The sequence below is a fragment of the Phyllostomus discolor genome, chromosome Y (assembly GCF_004126475.2).
Source record: "Phyllostomus discolor isolate MPI-MPIP mPhyDis1 chromosome Y, mPhyDis1.pri.v3, whole genome shotgun sequence".
NCBI lineage: Eukaryota > Metazoa > Chordata > Mammalia > Chiroptera > Phyllostomidae > Phyllostomus > Phyllostomus discolor.
This window is the reverse complement of record NC_050199.1, coordinates 3,553,553-3,573,091: the sequence shown is the minus strand read 5'-3', so window position 1 is coordinate 3,573,091 and position 19,539 is coordinate 3,553,553. Positions and strand designations below refer to the sequence as shown.

At 33.3% G+C, this 19,539-nt stretch overlaps 1 protein-coding gene across 14 annotated transcripts in view; it reads left to right on the top strand.

Moving 5' to 3' along the window:
• Nucleotides 1-19,539, top strand: part of LOC114489888 (lysine-specific demethylase 6A-like) — a 245,469-nt gene that overhangs the window by 106,626 nt on the left and 119,304 nt on the right. For all 14 annotated transcript variants that reach the window (XM_036017236.1, XM_036017232.1, XM_036017234.1 and 11 more), the window contains 2 exons: nucleotides 332-386; nucleotides 2,925-2,959. In XM_036017236.1, coding sequence (XP_035873129.1) covers nucleotides 332-386; nucleotides 2,925-2,959 — 90 coding nt within the window. The remainder of the gene's footprint in view (nucleotides 1-331; nucleotides 387-2,924; nucleotides 2,960-19,539) is intronic.

The window sequence follows — 19,539 nt, the reverse complement described above, 5'->3', positions numbered from 1 at the left end:
TTCATCTCTATTACTCTAGGTTTGGTATACCTGCGTAGCGTTGGCAAACCATGTTCTTAAGGGTGGGAGTTTTGTAACTAAGGTCTCTTTCCTGTTTCTCAGTCACACCACTAGTGTGCTTGCTTGCCCTTTCACTTGTTTCCAGATATTTTGTTACCAGTTTTTGTGTGACTTCTGTAAGCAGGACAATATAGCTTGTATCTACTCTGCAGCCATCTTGGAATCTCTAACGTGATTTTATTACACACTAGACTATAAGGCCTAAAATATAGAAACTGATTTTACACAACTCTACATTTAGTGCACTAATATTTTTACTTTTCTCTTACAGCATTTTCGGTTAGCCTTGATTGACTGTAATCCTTGCACTTTGTCCAGTGTTGAAAGTAAGTATTTGTACATAGTTTTCTGGTCTTTTTGAGGAATAGACTCTCTGTAAGATATTTTAAATTATAACCATGAATACCTGTTATTGGTTATTTAAAACTAGAACAAGAAGCACAAGACCAACTCAGAGACTTTTCAGTACTTAAACAGTAATCACGGTTCATTGAGAACTATAGAAATGTCTTGCTTCTCAGTGAACACTAATGTATAGTGGTTCGTTTTTTTGTGCTAGATATTATTTCTATTATTGTTATCTTGTAATGTCTCTCTCTGTAAATTAAAAAAGCCTCTTTTTTAAAAATTTTCTTGAGGATTTGTATTCCAGTATACTCCATACCATGACTGTTCTTTGAAACTCTTACTAGTGCTTGTGAAATTGGGAAGATCAGAAGTGTCTAATTAAAATTAGAACAAAAAATGAATGAAAATGTAATTTTATATATGAGTAAATTACAAATGTATAATTTCTTTAAGTAAATATGTATTATATTTAGAGGTAGCACAAGGGATATATGTAGTTATTATATTTGAAAAGCCTTAGGTAATATGGAACTTTCATTATAAGTTGTCCTTTATTCAGATATTTAAAGAATAGTGTTTCTTCACTAGCCAGTGTGTCAACCCATAAACCAAAAAAATGCAGATTTGATTTCTATTCAGGGCACATATTTACAGTGCAGTTTTGATCCCCCATTGGACACTTACAAGAAAGCAACCAGTTGATGTTTTTCTCTCTCCAATAGATATCTCTGTCTGACTCTCTGTTTCTCCCTCCCTCCCTGCCTACCTTCCTCTTTCTCTAGAAGCAATGGAAAAATGTCCTGGTGGTGATTTTAACAAAAGTATTTCTGAATAAAATTCACCATCGAGACATTTTTTGGCAATGTCAAGTTTTAGTTTGTATAATTGAAAATTTCCATGTTGAGCATTTTGCTACTTATGAAAGAGTTTTATGTTACACAAATGAGTATATGAGTCTCTGAGACCAGAAACTTGGAGAAAATAATTTGTACCAAAAAGTGGTTTGATTTTATATTTCACTACAAAATTTGGGCCAATTTTTTTGTTTTTTAAGATTTTATTTATTTTTAAAGATAGGGGGAGGGAGGGAGAAAAAGAGGCAGAGAGAAACATCAATGTGTGGTTGTCTCTCAAGCACCCCTCACTGGGGACCTGGCCCACAACCCAGGCACATGCCTTGACTGGGAATCAAACCAGCTTCCTTTTGGCCAGCACTCAGTTCACTGAGCCACAGCAGCTAGTACTATATTTTTCTTTTTTATTGAATGATATTTTAGGGGTATCTAAGCACTGTTCTTAAATCTGGGTGTTCAGAAGTTTCTAGAAAGCTGGGTGGCTTAGTAATGACAGTTTTAAAACCATACCATATACTTATTAAGTCAGAATCTTTAAAAGCTGAGCTTAATAATTGATAACTTTTTTATAACTCCCAGAAAGAATGTTGTCTTGACGCTATTTGTTGAGAGAAGATGTGGGGATGGAAGAGTAGAGAAAAAAGAAAAAAATGAATGATTTTGGTACTTAAACCCTATGGAAAGTTTCATTATGGGTATGAGACTTTTCTTGGAAAAATTCCCTATACTTACATATTATGCATATAATTTTCAAAAAAAATTTTAGTTGGATCCTAACACGAAGATTTGTACTTGACAAATACATTCGAGTAACTAGAATTTAGTTATTATAATTATTGTGCTTTTATTTTGTTGATTATTTTTACGGTCTTTGTTATTCATGCATTCAGGTAATTGAGAATTGAGCACCAGGAAAAATTTCTTTATTAAAGATTATATATTGCCTTTATATGAGTTCTCAGATATACTTATAATCTTGCCTTTCAGGTGGTTTGACAGTTTTATTCTTTAAAAGTTAGTTACATAACTCTGATGAAGAAAAAGAACTTAGTAAAGTTATTTACTAAAAATGTTCAGTAAACTAAAATATTAGTAAAAAGTATTTTACTATAATTTTCCTAGTGTATAATTTCTTCAGAAATGCTGTTTACAGTATTTTGCTGTGTATAGTGCACACATCCATATTTTTTCCTCAAAAATTTGGGCAAAAAATTGCATACTACACACAACAAATATAGTAATACAGTATATAGAATTTACTATAAAGAAAAATTATAACTTAAGTTTTTATTCAACTGTAAACTTATATTTTTAAGATGGCACTACTGAATCATATTTGAAGATATATACATTTAGAAGGTTATTAATATTGCTGATTTGAACTTTGTAAACTTATTTTTAATGCTTTTTATGTAAGTAAATATTTGTATTAAATATTTTAAATTTTTACTTAATAATAACATAATGCTTCCCTTAGCATGCTTATTTTTAATTGATTTACTTTTGTATATTGTTTAATTAAAACCAAAAATTACCCTTGTAAAGCAGTGATGTAGTTTTAGCATTTTTAATGTTGTATATTTTTATTTTCTGTCTTTTTTTTTTTTAATTAACTTAAACCTGGCTGTATTGTAACTAATTACTTTTCTTTATCCTTTTTAGTTCAGTTTCATATTGCCCACTTGTATGAAACTCAAGTAAGTGTTTAACTTACTTTACTTAAATATGAACAGGAATAACAGAATCCTCATCCATGCTTTAAGTGAAATTAAGAGAAGTATTAGTGAATTTAATGGAGATGTGGGTATATACTGCTGCATTTCTCATTGAATACATTTGAAATTTTGCTGAGTTATAAAATTTTTAAGAACAGTAAGGGAATTTAGGTTCATTTTCAGTGAATTTGGTTTTTGTAATTATTTGAACTCACTGTAATTGAATCAATTTCCCAAACACTCTGCTTGTCATTTAATAGGAAATATCATTTAATGTGAGTTGTTTGTAATATTGGGTCATCTACAGACTAAAATGACTATAAGCTTTTCACCATTTTGATTTTAATATCTAGCTATGTATTCAATATATTTATGGATATATGTTATAAGGCATTGTCTTTGAATAATTACTTCTGTTTTTTTTTCTCTAATGAAACACCTTTGTGTTAACACGGTGTAGTCATTCTTTGATATTATTTTTAATTCAAAGTAGGTTTTCAAAACTTTTAGTTTAATTTTAGAATAGTGACACTAAGATTTTGTTGGGTTGCTGAATTGAAAACTACAGTAACAGAAATTTAGAGTCTGTGGTTAGAAATCAGAAAGTTTATAGGAGACTGAAGACAATTAAGTATAGAGTTCATCCACAATGTAAATAATTGACCGTTTATCATTGTTTTAATTGTTAGGTATTACATGCATGTGATAGCGTAATTTCAATTGAAAAACACTTAACATAGTAAAAAGTTGGGAATTTTGTGCTTTTATTTGTAGTCCAAGTACACAACAATGGGGTGGGATAGATGTCATGAAAAATTATACCCTGAAGAGGAAAGGTGCTTGTATCTTTCATTGTTTATATTACAAAGGATATAGGTAAGATAGTTTGAGATCATTGAAGTGGCTGGTTGCCAAACCAAGTTAATGGAGTAGACATCAGGGGGAGCTTTAAAACTACTAATGTCAGATTTCTGCAGCTCCTGTCCTCATGCCACCTGCTCTCTCACTCATACACCACAAATGACCATATTTACTGAATTAGAGTTGACATGCTATCCAGGTAGGAGACCCTGCTAACGGGATTCTTTCTATATTATGACATACATGTTAAGATTGTACCTCCTAATATACAATCTTTTATATATTTATGGTAATTCTAAATAAAAATTCTTATTTTTCAATCAAATATTTTATCTGTGTAAAGTTTTCTCAGTAGTCATTTTAAAAGTGTTACTACTTAAATTTATTAGCGTGACATCGGTTAATAAAATTATGTAGGTTACAAGTATATAATTCTGTGATATCTCATCTATATATTTTATTGTGTGTTCTCCACTCAAAGGAGGTCACTGGACCTCCTTGACTCATCACTACCCACAATTTTTCTTTTCTTCTGGGAACCCCCATACTGGTGCCCATGTTTATCAGTCTTGGTTTGTTTCTAGGTCTTGTTTATTCCTTTGTTGCATTCAGTTTTATATCAATATAAGTAAAATCCTAAGGCTCTAGATTTTTTCTGTCCAACTTCATCTTATTTAGCATGATATTCTCAAGGTCTATCCATGTTGTCACAAATGGCAGTATTTCATATTTTCTTATGGCTGAGCAGTATTCCACTGTGTATATGCCCCACATCTTCTTTATCCAATCCTGTATCGAATGACACTGGTTGTCTCCATGTCTTGGCCACCATGAATAATGCTTCGATGTACAAAGGTGTACATGTATCTTTGCAAATAAATGTTTTCAAATTATTCTGACAGATACCCAGAAGAGACATTGTCAGGTCATATGTTACTATTCTTAATATTTTTAGGAACTTCTGTACTATTTTTATAGCAGTTGTACCATTTTACATTACCACCAGCAGTGAATGAGATTTCCTTTTCCTCCATGACCTCTCTAGCACTTAATGCTGTCATTTTGATAATAGCCATTCTCTTAGGTGTGAGGGGGCATCTCATTATTGTTTTGTATTACATTTCCCTTATAGCTAGTGAAGCTGAGCATTTTTTCATGTATCTGTTGCCCATTTTTGTGTCCTCCTGGGTATCTGTTCAGACATTATGCCAATTTTTAAATTGGATTGTTTGGTGTTGAGTTGTATGAGGGTTTTTTGGTTTTTCTTGGCTTTGGGGGGCGGGGAGGGGCACTAACCCTTGCTGGAGAGGTCATTTGCAAAGATCTTTTTGGCCTGTTTCCTTTTTGTTTTGTTGTTGGTTTCTTTTGCTGTGCTGAAGCTTTTTATTTTCTTATAGTTCCATTCATTTATGTTTGCCTTTACTTCCTTTGCTTTGTGGTCAACTTTATAAAGTCCTAAGAACAAGAATAGGTTTACTGCCTATGTCTTCTTCTGTTTAATTTATTATTACAGGTATTACATTTCGGCCTTTAAGTATCCTTATTACCCAAAGTATTGTATAGATTTAATGCAATACTCCATCAAAATCCCAAAGACATTTTTTAAAGAAATAAAACAAATCATCAGATTTGTTTGGAACCACAAAAAACCAAGAAGAACCAGCGCAATCCTGAGGGGGAAAAAAGAATGAAACTAAGTTATTTGACACTCCCTGACTTCAAATTATGCTGCAAAACAACAATAATAAAATACCATGGTATTGGCACCAAAAAAAAAAAAAAAAAAACCACCCACAGACCAGTGGAATAGAATTGAGAGCCCAGAAATAAACCCACATTGTATATATGAGCAAATAATTTTTGACAAAAGAGGTAAAAACACATGATAGTTGAAAGAAAACCTCTTTAATAACAGTACTAGGAAAACTGAAAAGTTACATGCAAAAGAATGAAACTAGATTTCTGCTTGTCCTCATATACAGAATTATCTCAATAGTTATTTATAAAATTTCTTAATCCTTGTCTTTAAAGTTTCTTTCTTAGTTCTTTGATGTAGGAAATATAGTTTTAAGTAGATTCAATGTATTATGACCAGTGTGTAACTTAGGATATTAAAAGTATCTTAATTTTATTGCATTTTTCAGTGAATTATGTGTGAATGTTACACCTTAGTAAAAGATTAAGTTATAGACTTTTCACATTTGAATTGTTAGCAATTGAAGTATGCCTGTTCTTAAATTATATAGTTAATATTATAATAGAATGGGGCATGAACTATGAACTGAGTGTGCTTTTTTCAAAAAGGGAAATGTGGGCAATATATTTTCCTGTATTAAAATAAAACAATCCTTTATTTTAAAGCTTTTGCTTATTTATTTATTTATTTATTTATGTTTAGAAAGAAGGGAAGAGAGGAGAGAAACATCAGTGTAGTTATGCCCCCAACTAGGTACCTGGTCCACAACCCAGGCATGTACCTTGACCAAGAATTGAACTGGCGACCCTTGATTCCCGGGTTGGTGCTCAATCCACTGAGCTACACCAGCCAGGGCCATTTATAAATCTTTAATGTCAGTAGATAACCTTTTCTCACTAATCCAAGACAATTATCCTGCCTGAAAAATTTGACTTATAGTTGTTAATGGTCTCTTAAACTAATCTAAGACATTAAAAAAATAGTTTGCTATGTTGCTAATAGTTTGCTAAGATATATATCTTTTGATTTTTCTCATTTTACATAATAAAGAAAGTTCTTATTTACAAACATCTGATTTTCTCATATCCTCAGTGTTCTTTTTGTAACATGATAACATTTTTCTATAATAGAATTATTACTTAATTTTAACAATTATTGATTCTGGTCACATAGTTTCTGAAGCTTTTTAGATTAACATAGAATTTTATCCTTAACCTATTCTTCTCTTGAGTTACAGTTTTTTCAAACTTTTTTTGAAATATCCATAAATTCACAGGGAGTCATAAATATGGCATAGACACAAAGTATAGTTTTCACTCCATTTCTTCAAGAGATTATATTTTGTGTATCTGTAGTACAATATTAAACCTGAGAAATTGATATTGGCACAATCTGTGCCAAATGTGCATTTGTATGCTCTTTCTATTGCACATTTACACTAACAGTGAAGGTGAGCATGGAGCCAATGTATTTCTGGAGTAGGAATTTACTATCTAAATGTTTTGTCTTCCTTGTTTTTTTCTGGTCTTTGAAGTAGAGGGATTGATCTTGTGAATATTTTCATTTCAAAATACCAAAACTAATAAAAAAACAAATAAACAAAAGCAAAATAAACCCATGAAACTTGCTGTTGTATTTTTCCTTTGAGTTGAAAGCTTGCTTAGGTGGTTCAAATTTTTTAATGTTTTTGGGAATTTGAGATTGTTGATATTCCGGAAAGGGTTACGTTCTTGCTGATGAGTACTATTGGTTGACCTAATACTATTTGCCTGTGCCAAATATGTGAAAACTTTTTTCTTGTGGTATTATGCTAAACAATGCAATATGACAACTATTTTCACAGCATTTATATTGTAATTATAATAAAAAACCTATATATGATTTTAAGTATGTGGGACAGTATGCGCAGGTTATATGCAAATACCATGCCATTTTATATAGAGAACTTGAACATTGATGGATTTTGGTATCCATGAAAGTCCTGGGACCAATCCTCGTATAGACCAAGGAATGGCTGTCTACTACTTGCTTAGCATTTGTGTTTATGAAAGAGATTGGCTTTTACTTTTTGTAATTTCTTGTGGAAACTTTGGAATCATGGTATTTGTTTCACAAAAGGTGTTTTGGAATAGGACTTTATTTTCTATACTGGAAGAGTTGGTGTTAAACATTATGATATTTCTTTAAATTTTTTCTTATTTCCTGATTTTAGAGAGAAAAGGGTGGGAGGGAGAGAATTTTGAGAGAAAGATAAAGGCAACCACACACTGATGTTTCTCCCTCCCTTCCCCTCTAAAAATAAATAAATAGAATCTTTTAGAAATAATAAAGTCACCCAAAACAAATTTTCATTTATGAAAAAATCTAATATGAAATGGCTTATGCACTACAATTTTCTAGACACTAACAAATCAACCAATAAATATACATAAATAATTTATTTAATTAGTGTTATTTTGCTAATTTTTACATATATACTTAGGTGATCCTTTCAAGTAATTTTAAAGTAAACATGATACATTTGTATCATTGGCTTGATACATTGTATAATTTTGATACATGTTATTTCGAAATATTTTATATTTTTTTAAGATTTTATTTATTTATTTTTAGAGAGAAAAGGGAGGGAGATAGAGAAAAAACATCAATGTGCAGTTGCTGGGGGCCGTGGCCTGCAACCCAGGCACATGTCCTGACTGGGGATCAAACCTGCGACACTTTGGTTCGCAGCCCGCGCTCAATCCACTGAGCTACGCCAGCCAGGGCGTTATCAGATTTTGATTATTTTCGTTTTATCTTTGTTAATTAGTTAAGAATTTCTCTTTATATTTTGCTTCCTCAAGTTTTGCTTATGGTGATCTAGTTCTTTATGATTTCTAGTTTGTATTTATCATTTCTTGAATCAGTATCTTGTCCTTTTATGTAATATGGAGATTATTTGTTTTAAAGTTCGGTTTTGCTCAGTTGTCTTTTTTCTTTTGTCTTTTCCAGTATTAGTGTTACAGGTTTTCATGGTCTGTGTTTTTTTTCCTGTGTGCTTTCCACTATACCTGTACGTTTATGTTTATTTTTTTTCTGTTTTTCTTCAGTTGAATCCTTTTCTCTGTCTCACATGAAGTTTAAAGCACTTTGAGTGCTTTTGTTTATCTCATTTTTTCCCTTAAATTTTGTGTGGATTTTTATGTGGTTTCCAATTGTGTGCTAAAATTATTTACTTTTTCTTGCATATTAATCAGTTATATTTTGAAGGTTAGTGTTTGGTGATTCAAATATCTGAATCTTTTGTTCGATTTTTACTTACATTTTCTCTTTAATGTCCACTTAATTGTTTTCAGTTTGCTTTGAATTACTTACTGAATGCCAGACTACCTGTATGAAAGCATGCATTGATCATTTCAGCTTTTGTGCTTGCTTCAGTTTTCCCTTTTAACTCTCCATGCAAATTTCTAGACTGGGAATAGACTACCATAATCTTGTGGAGAAATAAAACAATTTGAAAATCATTTTCTCATGCTATATGGACTGGTGTGATTCTGTTATAATTTACCCTTTCTCAAAGTGAAAGTGTTACCCAACAAAAGTGATGTTCAGGGCCTAGTAGTATCCGTATAGGCAAATCCTGGAAGGAAAAGTTCAAGACCAAGCTAGTTCAAGGTTACTATCTGAGTATTTTTCTTCCCATTCAAAACACCATCCTTTGTCTTTGGGTATTGCAGGAGGCTGCTGAGTTGTCCTCTTTAAGGACCTCATCTTCTCTCCTAACACTACTTGGGATCAGGCTCCCTTTTTTTCCAGCTATCATTTGTATCTGACTTGTAGGGTTAGCCACCACACAGCACTCATAAATCACTGGTCAGGGCAGCCAGAAAATATCTCTCCCTTAGTATACTTTATATAAACCAACTCTGTGGGCTAGCCAGGTGCTCTACCTTCTAAGGGTTTTGAGGATCTGGCCCCCACAACCAACTCCAGACTATACCAAAAGGTCTTCACCAGACTAGAAGGAAGTAGGAAGGCTTGTGCATGAGTCAGTCCCCCTCTCTAGCCCTGTGCATGTTCAGCACAATGGCTTCCTCCCATAGGTGTCAAATATGCTCATTTAGTGTCATGAAGGGAAAGGCAAATACTTTGTCATTCTGTCCTTTGTTGGCTTTCATTCTCTCTTTATTTAGTAGTTACAACCATGAAGAAGTTGAAGTGTGTGTCATTAAATTTGTCGTTAGATTTCATAGATAGTTTTACTTTTTAAATGAGATAAGTTTTGCTATTTTTAATTCTAACTTAAGTTTTTCTACTTATCTGTCATTCCTGATATAAATAACTAGGCCATTAAGAAAAACAAACATGTATTTTCTTGTATGCAAAGATATAATAATCATGCAATGTAATGAATGTTATACAGATAGTAAAATAGACCTGAGATTAACTGCTTTTCTGGGAAGGGGCAAATGTGCTCGAATGTCTATCATTTGGAAAATACACTGTGTTTTGTGTTTATTATTCTTTATAGCCCATTTGTATGTTTAAGGAATTAGAAATGTTTCTTATTCTTCATGAAATATATTATCATGTATATAAAAGAAAATAAGATGATAGATATATCATCTATCATTTTATAGATGATATAATTTGCAAAAATGTATAGTCTTACAATAAAAAGTGAAAAAAAAACAAATTATGAGAAGTTTTAACATGTTTATTCCAATGTTATGGGAATAGCAGAATTAACTGTATCTTTGTACTGGTCTCAATCTCTTGATAACTACTGTTGTGGCTAGACTTACTTTTGAGTTTCTTATTACTGTTGTAAGACATCCTCAGCAACAACCTTCAGGAAACATATCAGACACAATGTTTATTGTAATAGGTCCTAGAAAGTACAAGTGGAGTTCTACTTTGCTTGTGGTTGTGGTTGAAGGATAGAATGTTGGAGGTTTAGGTGTTTGTTTGTTTAAGATTTTCAAGATTTTTTTTTTTTTTTAGAGTGAGTGCAAAGTAGAAAGAAGGATATGAGGACACATCAATGTGTGGTTGCCTCTCGAGTGCCCCCCTACTGGGACCTGGCCTACAACCCAGGCATGTGCCCTGACTGGGAATCGAACCAGTGACCCTTTGATTCACAGGCTGGCATTCAGTCCACTGTGCCACACCAGCCAGGATTGAAATTTCAGTCTTTATCTATGAATTTAAAAATGATAGTTAGAATTTAAAGCTGAGAAAGGCAAAAACTACAGAAATACCTGTATTTTGCAGAAAGTAATGCACTTCCATGTATAATATGCACCATGTTTTTGGCCCAAACTTTGTGGAAAACAGCCTTTTGTTTTCATTTTTAACTCAATTTTTTATTTATGTGTAATACCAGTTATATTCTAGGGTATTATTTTGCACGTGTAGATAATTATTATTGTGTAGAGTTACACGTTTAACACATAAACATAAATAAAAATCCAAAGCAATTATATAGATACAGAATTAGTACTATCCATGTATAATTCCCTCAGAACTTTTCACTCAGAAATTTGTGCAAAAAGTGTGCATTATATGTGGCAAAATACTGTAGTTATCTAAATCTTGACATCAAAGACACTAAGAGAGAAGTCCTGGATTTTTATCTAGTCTCGTGGCTGTGATTATCCAGGATCTCCAGGTTGTGGATCTTGCACTTTGAAATGGTGCTTCTTCAATCAAAGCCTCAGTCCTGCATTTACATTACAAAAAAGAACCAACTGTCAGGTGAACATTGTTTGTATCATTGTTTGCATTAAAAAGAAAATTTTTAAAACACAAAAACACAAAGAATTAAAATAGGCCCATGAACATAATTATAAAATTGATTCTGTAAAATAACAGGATAAAATATTGTCAAAAACCATAACTGAATTGACTATACATTCCTGGTGAAATGTATACTAATTATCTTTTTTAATTTTTCATTTTTTCCCTTTGCTTTTCTAATATTATACAGAATTGTGTGTGTCTATTATGTTTCACTGAGTAATAATAATAGTACGCTATTTAAGCATTATTTACATTCAGATATACATGAGCAGGTTTTAAAAAGCATACATATGAAGCTATTAGAGTAGTGAATTTTAGCCTTTTTCATCACAGCACATATAAACTTACTATTAAAATTCTACACATTAGTAAACAATGTTATATTTAATTGCCATACTGACAAAAAATAGGTATAATTTAGATTCATTCACATCAAAAGACTGTTCTTTGTTGGCTGTTTTCATTACTTGATTTGACAGTCTAAAGAAAAAGAAATCACTACCCCTGGCTAAGTAGTCAAGTACTGCATGCTTTAAAAATTCTTATGGCACACTGCTTAACAGTAAGTAAATTAGACTCATGTCAGACTCACTAGGCTCAGAAATGGTCTGTTGTTTTAAAAAAATTAAAGTATCTAGTGAATTAATGAAAGTATCTAAGAAAATAACTTTGCCTTGATTTGTGTGGCTGAGGTGATTGGAGGATTGCCCTGCGGAATTGGAGGTTGCTGGTTAGATTCCTGGTTCGGGCACTTGTATGGGATGAGGATTTCATTCATGATAAGAGTGTGTATACCAGACAGCCAGTTGATGTCTATCTTCAACATCAATATTTCTCTCCCTCACTCTTTCTCACCTAACATTGTCTCTAAAAATAAACAAACTCTGAAAAACACATAATAACTGCAAGTATTTTGAAATCCATTAAGTACATTGCATTTCATGAGTTTATGATTACAATTACAATACTGCTCACCTTCACATCATTTTAAAATCATTTCATAAGTAATAAGGGTTCAAAAGTAACAAATATGTGCTCTGTTTTTCTTCAATAAACTACACATCAGAGCAATCAAACAACTTTCAAGAGAATATTTTCTATATATAAGTATTCCAGTTAATAAATCATAATGGGAATGAAGTAGTAATGTGCAACATAAGATCGGAGGAATGGTAATCATTGAGTGTATATACCATGTCAGGAGAATATAATCATGATATATTACTTGCTAATCAAAACACACACCATCATTTACAATTACTTCTTACAAAAAAAGTGAACCAGAATTCAGCCCTAATAGTTTCTTCTAACTGATAAGTGCAGGATAAAAATGTAGCTTGTATAGAACATTTTTAAAGTGTATTTTTAAGATGGGGGTTGAGATCCAGTTAAAGTGGTCATGGGCATAGAAATACTTTGCCTCTTTGCACAATCAAAAGGATGAGAACCAACTTAAAAACAAGAATAGCCAGCTTACCAAAGTGCATGGACATGACCTAAAGTGGGGGAATGCAGGACGGTAGTCATTCAGAAGTGAAGGGAAGATAGGGGAGAAAGAAATTGGGACAACTGTAATATCATGAGTAATAAAATATACTTTAAAAAAAGCTGGTGGTGGAAAAGGCAAACATATCTTATTAAAAGGCAGTTTTAAATGAGACATGACCAGATTGAGTTTCTGGATCTTGTTTAGCTCTTCAGCAAACCAAGCATAAAAAGTCAACTAAAAGAAAATGGTGTTCAGTTGTGGTGCACAATGGAGTTTAAGAGGTATGTATCTTATTAGATCTTATTTGAAAGGATAGTCACTCCCTTTCAAGGAGTTATGTTAGGAAAAGAGCTAGGGGTGGATAAAACTTTTTAGTGGAAATAACCTGTCACGTTCTATGTGATGTAGGTCATGTTAACCCCTTTTCTAGCAGTTTCTGTTGATAAAAACTGATGAGAAAAGTAATTTACTTCTGAGGTATCTCTTAAAACTGAATTCCTTCACGTAACCGAAAGGAAAATACACACAAAACCCAAATGAGAGGTACTTTTAAAAGTATCTAAAACTTACAAAACTTATACTAAGTTCATCACAAACAAGAATATTTTTAAAACTATCATTGTCCAGAAGTAGGAGAGTTAAGTATTGGCATGGCCAAAAAGTCTGTATATGTTTTGTTTGTTTGCTTTTTTGTTTCATAAATTGAGACATACAATTTTCATTTTCATCAATAAGATTATTGATTGGGATACTGTATGTTGGCTATACCACAGTAGAGCATGGTAGCATGTTGAGTGTTCTCAGTTGATGTCTTGATTTTGTTGCTATCAAAATCATCTGGTCTACCTAACTGTAGAGCATTATCCACTGAGAAATCTCCAGCAAGGAACTTCAGAAACCACTTTTGACACATTTTATCAGTCACAGCACCTCCATACCCTGCAGAAAACATTTTTGTGTATTTCAGTTGCAGTTTTACCATTTTTGAAATAATAAACTAATATGCCAACATTATTGCTTATTTTTTCAGTCTTCATTATTAAAATGGCTATATAAATTTCACTAATTTTGATTTTTTCTTCAATGCATGGTGATATGATATGTCTGGAATGAACTTAGAGGTAACTTAGCACTACTAGAGCCATCTTACAGGAAAACACTGACTTTTTTGTCCAAATCATTACAATGTGATGTCTTGGAACACTAAAAAAAAAAAAAACAGCGAGAAAATAGGGATATTGGATAGATTATGAACTTTAGTAATTATTGTCATGTATGCATGCTGGTTCATTTGTTGTCATAAGTATACCATTCTAATGTGATATATAAAAACCAGGGAAAATTTTGTATCTATATTTTAACTAATATGTTTCTGTAATTGAGAAAAAATATTACAAGATAAAAGTTTAATTGACAGAATATAGGAGAATATATTAATGATCAACCAATAATGGAGTTCATTGGCAGCAGGTACACCCAACAACAAATGTGAAGTCTGTCATGCAAAAGATTAATAATATTGATCATGAATTTGAATTGTGCTTTCAGGATCCCAGGAACAGGGATAACTGATGGAAAATAAGTTCTTTATCATTCTTACACTCTTATTTACTTTTTTTATTTTTATGACATGCTTTTGAATTTTATTTTTGTTTCTGCCTTTTCCCTTAGTATCTCCCCCCATCCCAGCCATCCCCACCTTTCTCCTGAGTTTCCAACACCACCCACCACTTTTTCTCCATATGGCCTTTGTAGTTGTTCCTGTAAACCCTTCATTATTTTCTCCCACTATCCCCTCCCTTGTTCCCTCTGGTTACTGTCAGTTCTTAATTTCAATGTCCTTGGTTCTATTTCACTTGCTTACTTGTTTTGTTGATTAGGTTCCACTTAAAGGTGAGATCATAATGGTGTTTGTTTTTCACCACCTGGCTTATTTCACTTAGCATAATGCTCTCCAGTTCCATCCTTTGCTGTTGCAAAGGGTAGAAGCTCCTTCTTTCTTTCTGCTGCATAGAATCCCATTGTGTAAATGTACCATAGTTTTTGATCCATTCCTTTACTGATGGGCACGTACATTGCTTGCAGCACTTGGCTATTGCAAATTGTGCTGCTGTGAGCATTGGGGTGCAAAGGTTCTTTTGGATTGGTGTTTTAGTGTTCTTAGGATAGAGTCCCAGCAGTGGAATTGCTAAGACAAAAGGCAGATCCATTTTAAGTTTTCTCAGGCAATTTTATACTATTTTCCATAGTGGTTGCAGCAGTCTGGAATCACACTGAGACTGCACTAGCAATCCCTTTTCTCCACAACCTCTCCAACACTTGTTTGTTGCTTTATTTATGATGGCCATGAAAGCTGGTGTGCAGTGGTGTCTCATTGTGGTTTTAATTTGCATCTATCTGATGGCTAGCGATACTGAACATCTTTTCATATACATCTGGGCCCTCTGTATGTCCTTCTCAGAGAAGTGTCTGTTCACATCCTTTGCCCATGTCTTAATTGGGTTGCTTGTCTTCTTAGAGTAGAGTTGTGTGACTTCTGTATATATTTTGGAGATCAAATCATATCTGATGTATAATTGGCAAATACATTTTCCCATATTGTTGATTCTGTTTTCACTTTAATGCTGGTTTGTTTGGGTTTTGGTTTTGTTGTTTTTTTTTCTTCAATGCAGAAGCTTTTTTATTAGATCTCATTTGTTTATTCTTTCCTTTATGTTTCTTGCTTTAGGGGATATATCAGTGAAGAAAATCTGAGATTTTCCTGCCTTTTTCTCTGGAAGGACTTTTGTGGTGTCACAACTTATATTTAAGTCTTTATCCACCTTGAATTTATTTTTGTGTATGGTGTAAGTTGGTGATCAAGTTGTTTTTTTTCCATGCAGCTAGCTGTCCAGCTCTCTCAACACCATTTGTTGAAGAGGATATTTTGACTCCATTTTATCCTTCTTCCCCCTTTGTCAAATATTAATTGACCCTAGAGACTTGGGTTTATTTCTGGGCTCTCTGTTCTCTTCTATTGGTCCATGTGTCTGTACCTGGTATTTGATGGCACTACCAGGCTGTTTTGATTACAGTGCTCTTGTAATACAGTTTGGTATTAGGTATTGTGACCCCTCATACTTTGTTCTTCTTTCTCAAAATATCTGCAGCTATTTGGGGTAATTTATGGTTCCATACAAATTTCTGAAGTGTTTCTGGAGTATTTCTTCCATCCCATGAATATCATATACGTTTCCATTTGTTTGTGTTTAGTTAACTTTTTTCTTCAATCTAGTCTAGTTTTCTGAGTACAGGTCAGAAAACTTTACCTGTTTGGTTAGGTTTCTCCTAGGTATGTTATTTTTCTTGTTGCCATATCAAATGGGATTTATTTCCTGACTTCTGTTTCTGATATTTCATTGTTGGTATACAAAATGCCTTTGATTTTTGAATATTGACTTTGTATCTCTCTGTTTTGCCACATTCATTTATTAGGTAGAGTAGTTTTCTGGTGGAGTGTGTAGGATTTTCTATGTACATTATCATGTCATCTGAAAACAGTGACAGTTTTGTTTCCTCTTTTCCAATTTGGATGCCTTTCATTTCCTTTTCTTGTCTGATTTCTGTGGCTAGGATTTCCAATACTATGTTTAATGGAAGGTGTAAGAATGGACATCCTTGTCTTGTTCCTGATCTTAGTGGGAAAGATTTTAGTTTTTGCCCATTGAATATTGGCAAATATTCAATGTAGGTCTCTCATATATGATTTTTATTATGTTGAGGAATCCTCCCTCTAATCCCAGTTTTGCTGAGTGGTTTTATCACACATGGGTGCTGCACCTTATCAAATGCTTTTTCCACATGTATTGATAAGGTCATGTGACTTTTGTCTTTGCTAATATGTGCTGTATTATGTTTATTGATTTGTGAATATTGTACTATCCTTACATCCCTGGGATGAATCCTAGTTGGTCATGGTGTATGATCTTTTTATTTATTGCTGGATGCAGTTTGCCAGTATTTTGTTGAGGATTTAGCATCTGTGTTATCAGTGATATTGGCCTCAAGTTTTATTTCTTTGTTGTGTCTTCATCTGTTTTGGGGATGAGGGTGATACTGGCTTCATAAAAAGAGTTTGGGAGTCTTCCTGGATTTTTTTAATAGTCTGTGAAGGATAGGGGCTAGCTCTTCTTTAAATGCTTTGTAGAATTCTCCTGTGAAGCCATCTGGTCCAGGGCTTTTGTGTTTTGGGAGGCTTTTTTGTTATTGTTATTGTTGTTGTTGTTACTGCTTTGATTTCGTCAGCTGTTACTGATCTATTACAGGCTTTCTGCTTCCTTCTCATTCAATTTTGGAAGATTATATTTTTCTGTAAATTTGTCCATTTCACCTAGATTTTCAAATTACATGGCATATAGTTCTTTTAGTAATTCCTTACAATCCTTTTTATTTCTGCGGTGTCTGTTGTAATCTCTCCCCTTTCATTTTTTCTTGTGTTTATTTAGACCCTCCCTCTTTTTTCCTTGATGAATCTGCTTAAAGTCTTCTTGATTTTGTTTATTTTTTCAAAGACTCAGCTCCTGGATTTATTGTCCATTTGTTCCTGTCCACTTGCTTGGAATATTTGTTTCCAGCCCTTCACTTTCAGTCTGTGTAGATCTGTTGTTCTCAGTTGGGTCTCTTGTAGTCAGCATATGTGTGGGTCCTGATTTCTTATCCATTCATCTATTCTGTGTCTTGTGATTGGAACATTTAATCCATTTACATGTAAGGTTCTTAAATGTAAGAACTTAGCTACTCAGTTCTATTATTGATAGGTATTTAATCATTGCTGTTTTCTTGTACTTGCAATCTTCTTTCTCTCAGTCTTTTTCTTCCTTTTTTTTAAAGCTGACCCATTAGCATCTGTAATACAGAGCTGGTTTAGTGGAGGTGTATTCTTTTAGGCTTCTTTTGTCTGGGAAACTCCTTATTTGCCCTTCCATTTGTAGAGAGCCTTGCTGGGTAGAAGAATCTTGGTTTCAAGCCTCTGGTTTTCATTACTTGGAATGTTTCTTCCCATTATCTTCTAGCTTGGAACATTTACATTGAAAAGTCAGCTGCTAGCCTTATTGGGGCTCCTTTGTATGTTACTTCCTGTTTCTCCCTTGTTGACTTTAAGATTCTCTTTATGGCCCTGGCTGGCGTAGCTCAGTGGATTGAGCTCGGGCTGGAAACCAAAGTGTCACAGGTTCGATTCCCAGTCAGGGTACATGCCTGGGTTGCAGGCCAAGACCCCCAGCAACCGCACATTGATGTTTCTGTCTCTCTCTCCCTCTCTACCTCCCTCCCTTCCCTCTCTAAAAATAAATAATAAATTTAAAAATCTTTTTAAAAAAAGATTCTCTTTATGTCTTGAAATTTTGCCATTTTAATTATGATGTGTCTCAGAGTGAGCCTCTTTGTGTTCCTCTTGGTTGGGATTCTCTGTGTTTTCTGGATTTGTGTGACTTGTTCTCTCTTCAAGTCAGGTAAGTTTCCATCATTATTTTTTCAAACAGGTTTTCTATCCCTTGCACTTCTTCTCCATCTGGTATCCCCACTAAACAAATATTGTTACATTAATAATATTTAGTGTTATTAAATTAATGATTTAATATTAATTCATTTAAATTTAAATTATTGAATTTAAATTGTAAAATTATTAAATCATTAAATTATTGATTTAGATTAATTGCTAAATTAATAATTAATAATAATTATTAGTGCTATCTTGCAGCTCCCTTACCACCTCTTTGTTCTTTCTGAGTCTCTTTCCCTTCTTCTGTTCTTCCTCTCTTTCCCTTCTTTTGTTCTTTCTGGGTGCTTTTTTCTACCTTGTCCTCCAGCACACTGATTAGATCCTCTGCTTCATCCAGCCCACTTATAATTCATTCATGTGTTTTTTATTTCTGAGATTTTATTACTTATTTCTTCCTGATTTTTGTTTATAGTTTCTATTTCCTGTTTCATATTGTTGTATTTCTCATTCTGTTCTTTGTAGTTGTCTGTGTATTTGTCCTTGAGCTCCTTGAGCATCTTTTAACCATTATGTTGAATTCTATATCTTATAGTTTGGTTATCTCCATTTCATTTAGCTCATCTAGTGGGGAGTCTTCCATTACTTTTTGAAGACACTCTGTTTGTCTCCCACTTTGTCTCTATCCCACCCAGTGACTTCCAGCATCCAGGTCCCTCTTCGTGCTGGGCTGCCCTTCCTGCTCTGATGGGGTAGGAACTGGTGATCTAACCCTCTTCTAAGTATCCTGTGGCAGGAACTGGGCCAGGGCCACAGAGGCCTAGGTCCCTTTGCAGATCCCAGGAACATTACCATCCCACCAGAATCTCCTCACTGCCTGTTTTTCAATGTCCTCTACAATTTTTGGTATCCAAACTTCATATAGGCTGGGATTCCATTGGTTGTTCACATTGTTTCTCAGAATATCAGCTAGGTGTTCCAGCTAGGCAGAGGGAGAACTGGGTTCTGTTCCAACCTTCCTCACCACCATCTTAAGGTTTCATTCTTTTATCTTAAGTAATATAACATGAATGTGTTGCAGTAACTCTCTCTTTAAAGCATTAATAATGAGGATATATTGGGTGTTTATAGCATAGAAATATCTAAAATGAAATAAGAATATTAGCAAGAATAAGAAAAGGAATCATGATTACTCCAAAAATGGTAGTTTACAGTATACTTGGAAGTACATAACTAGTATTCTTAGCTCTTAAATTTGT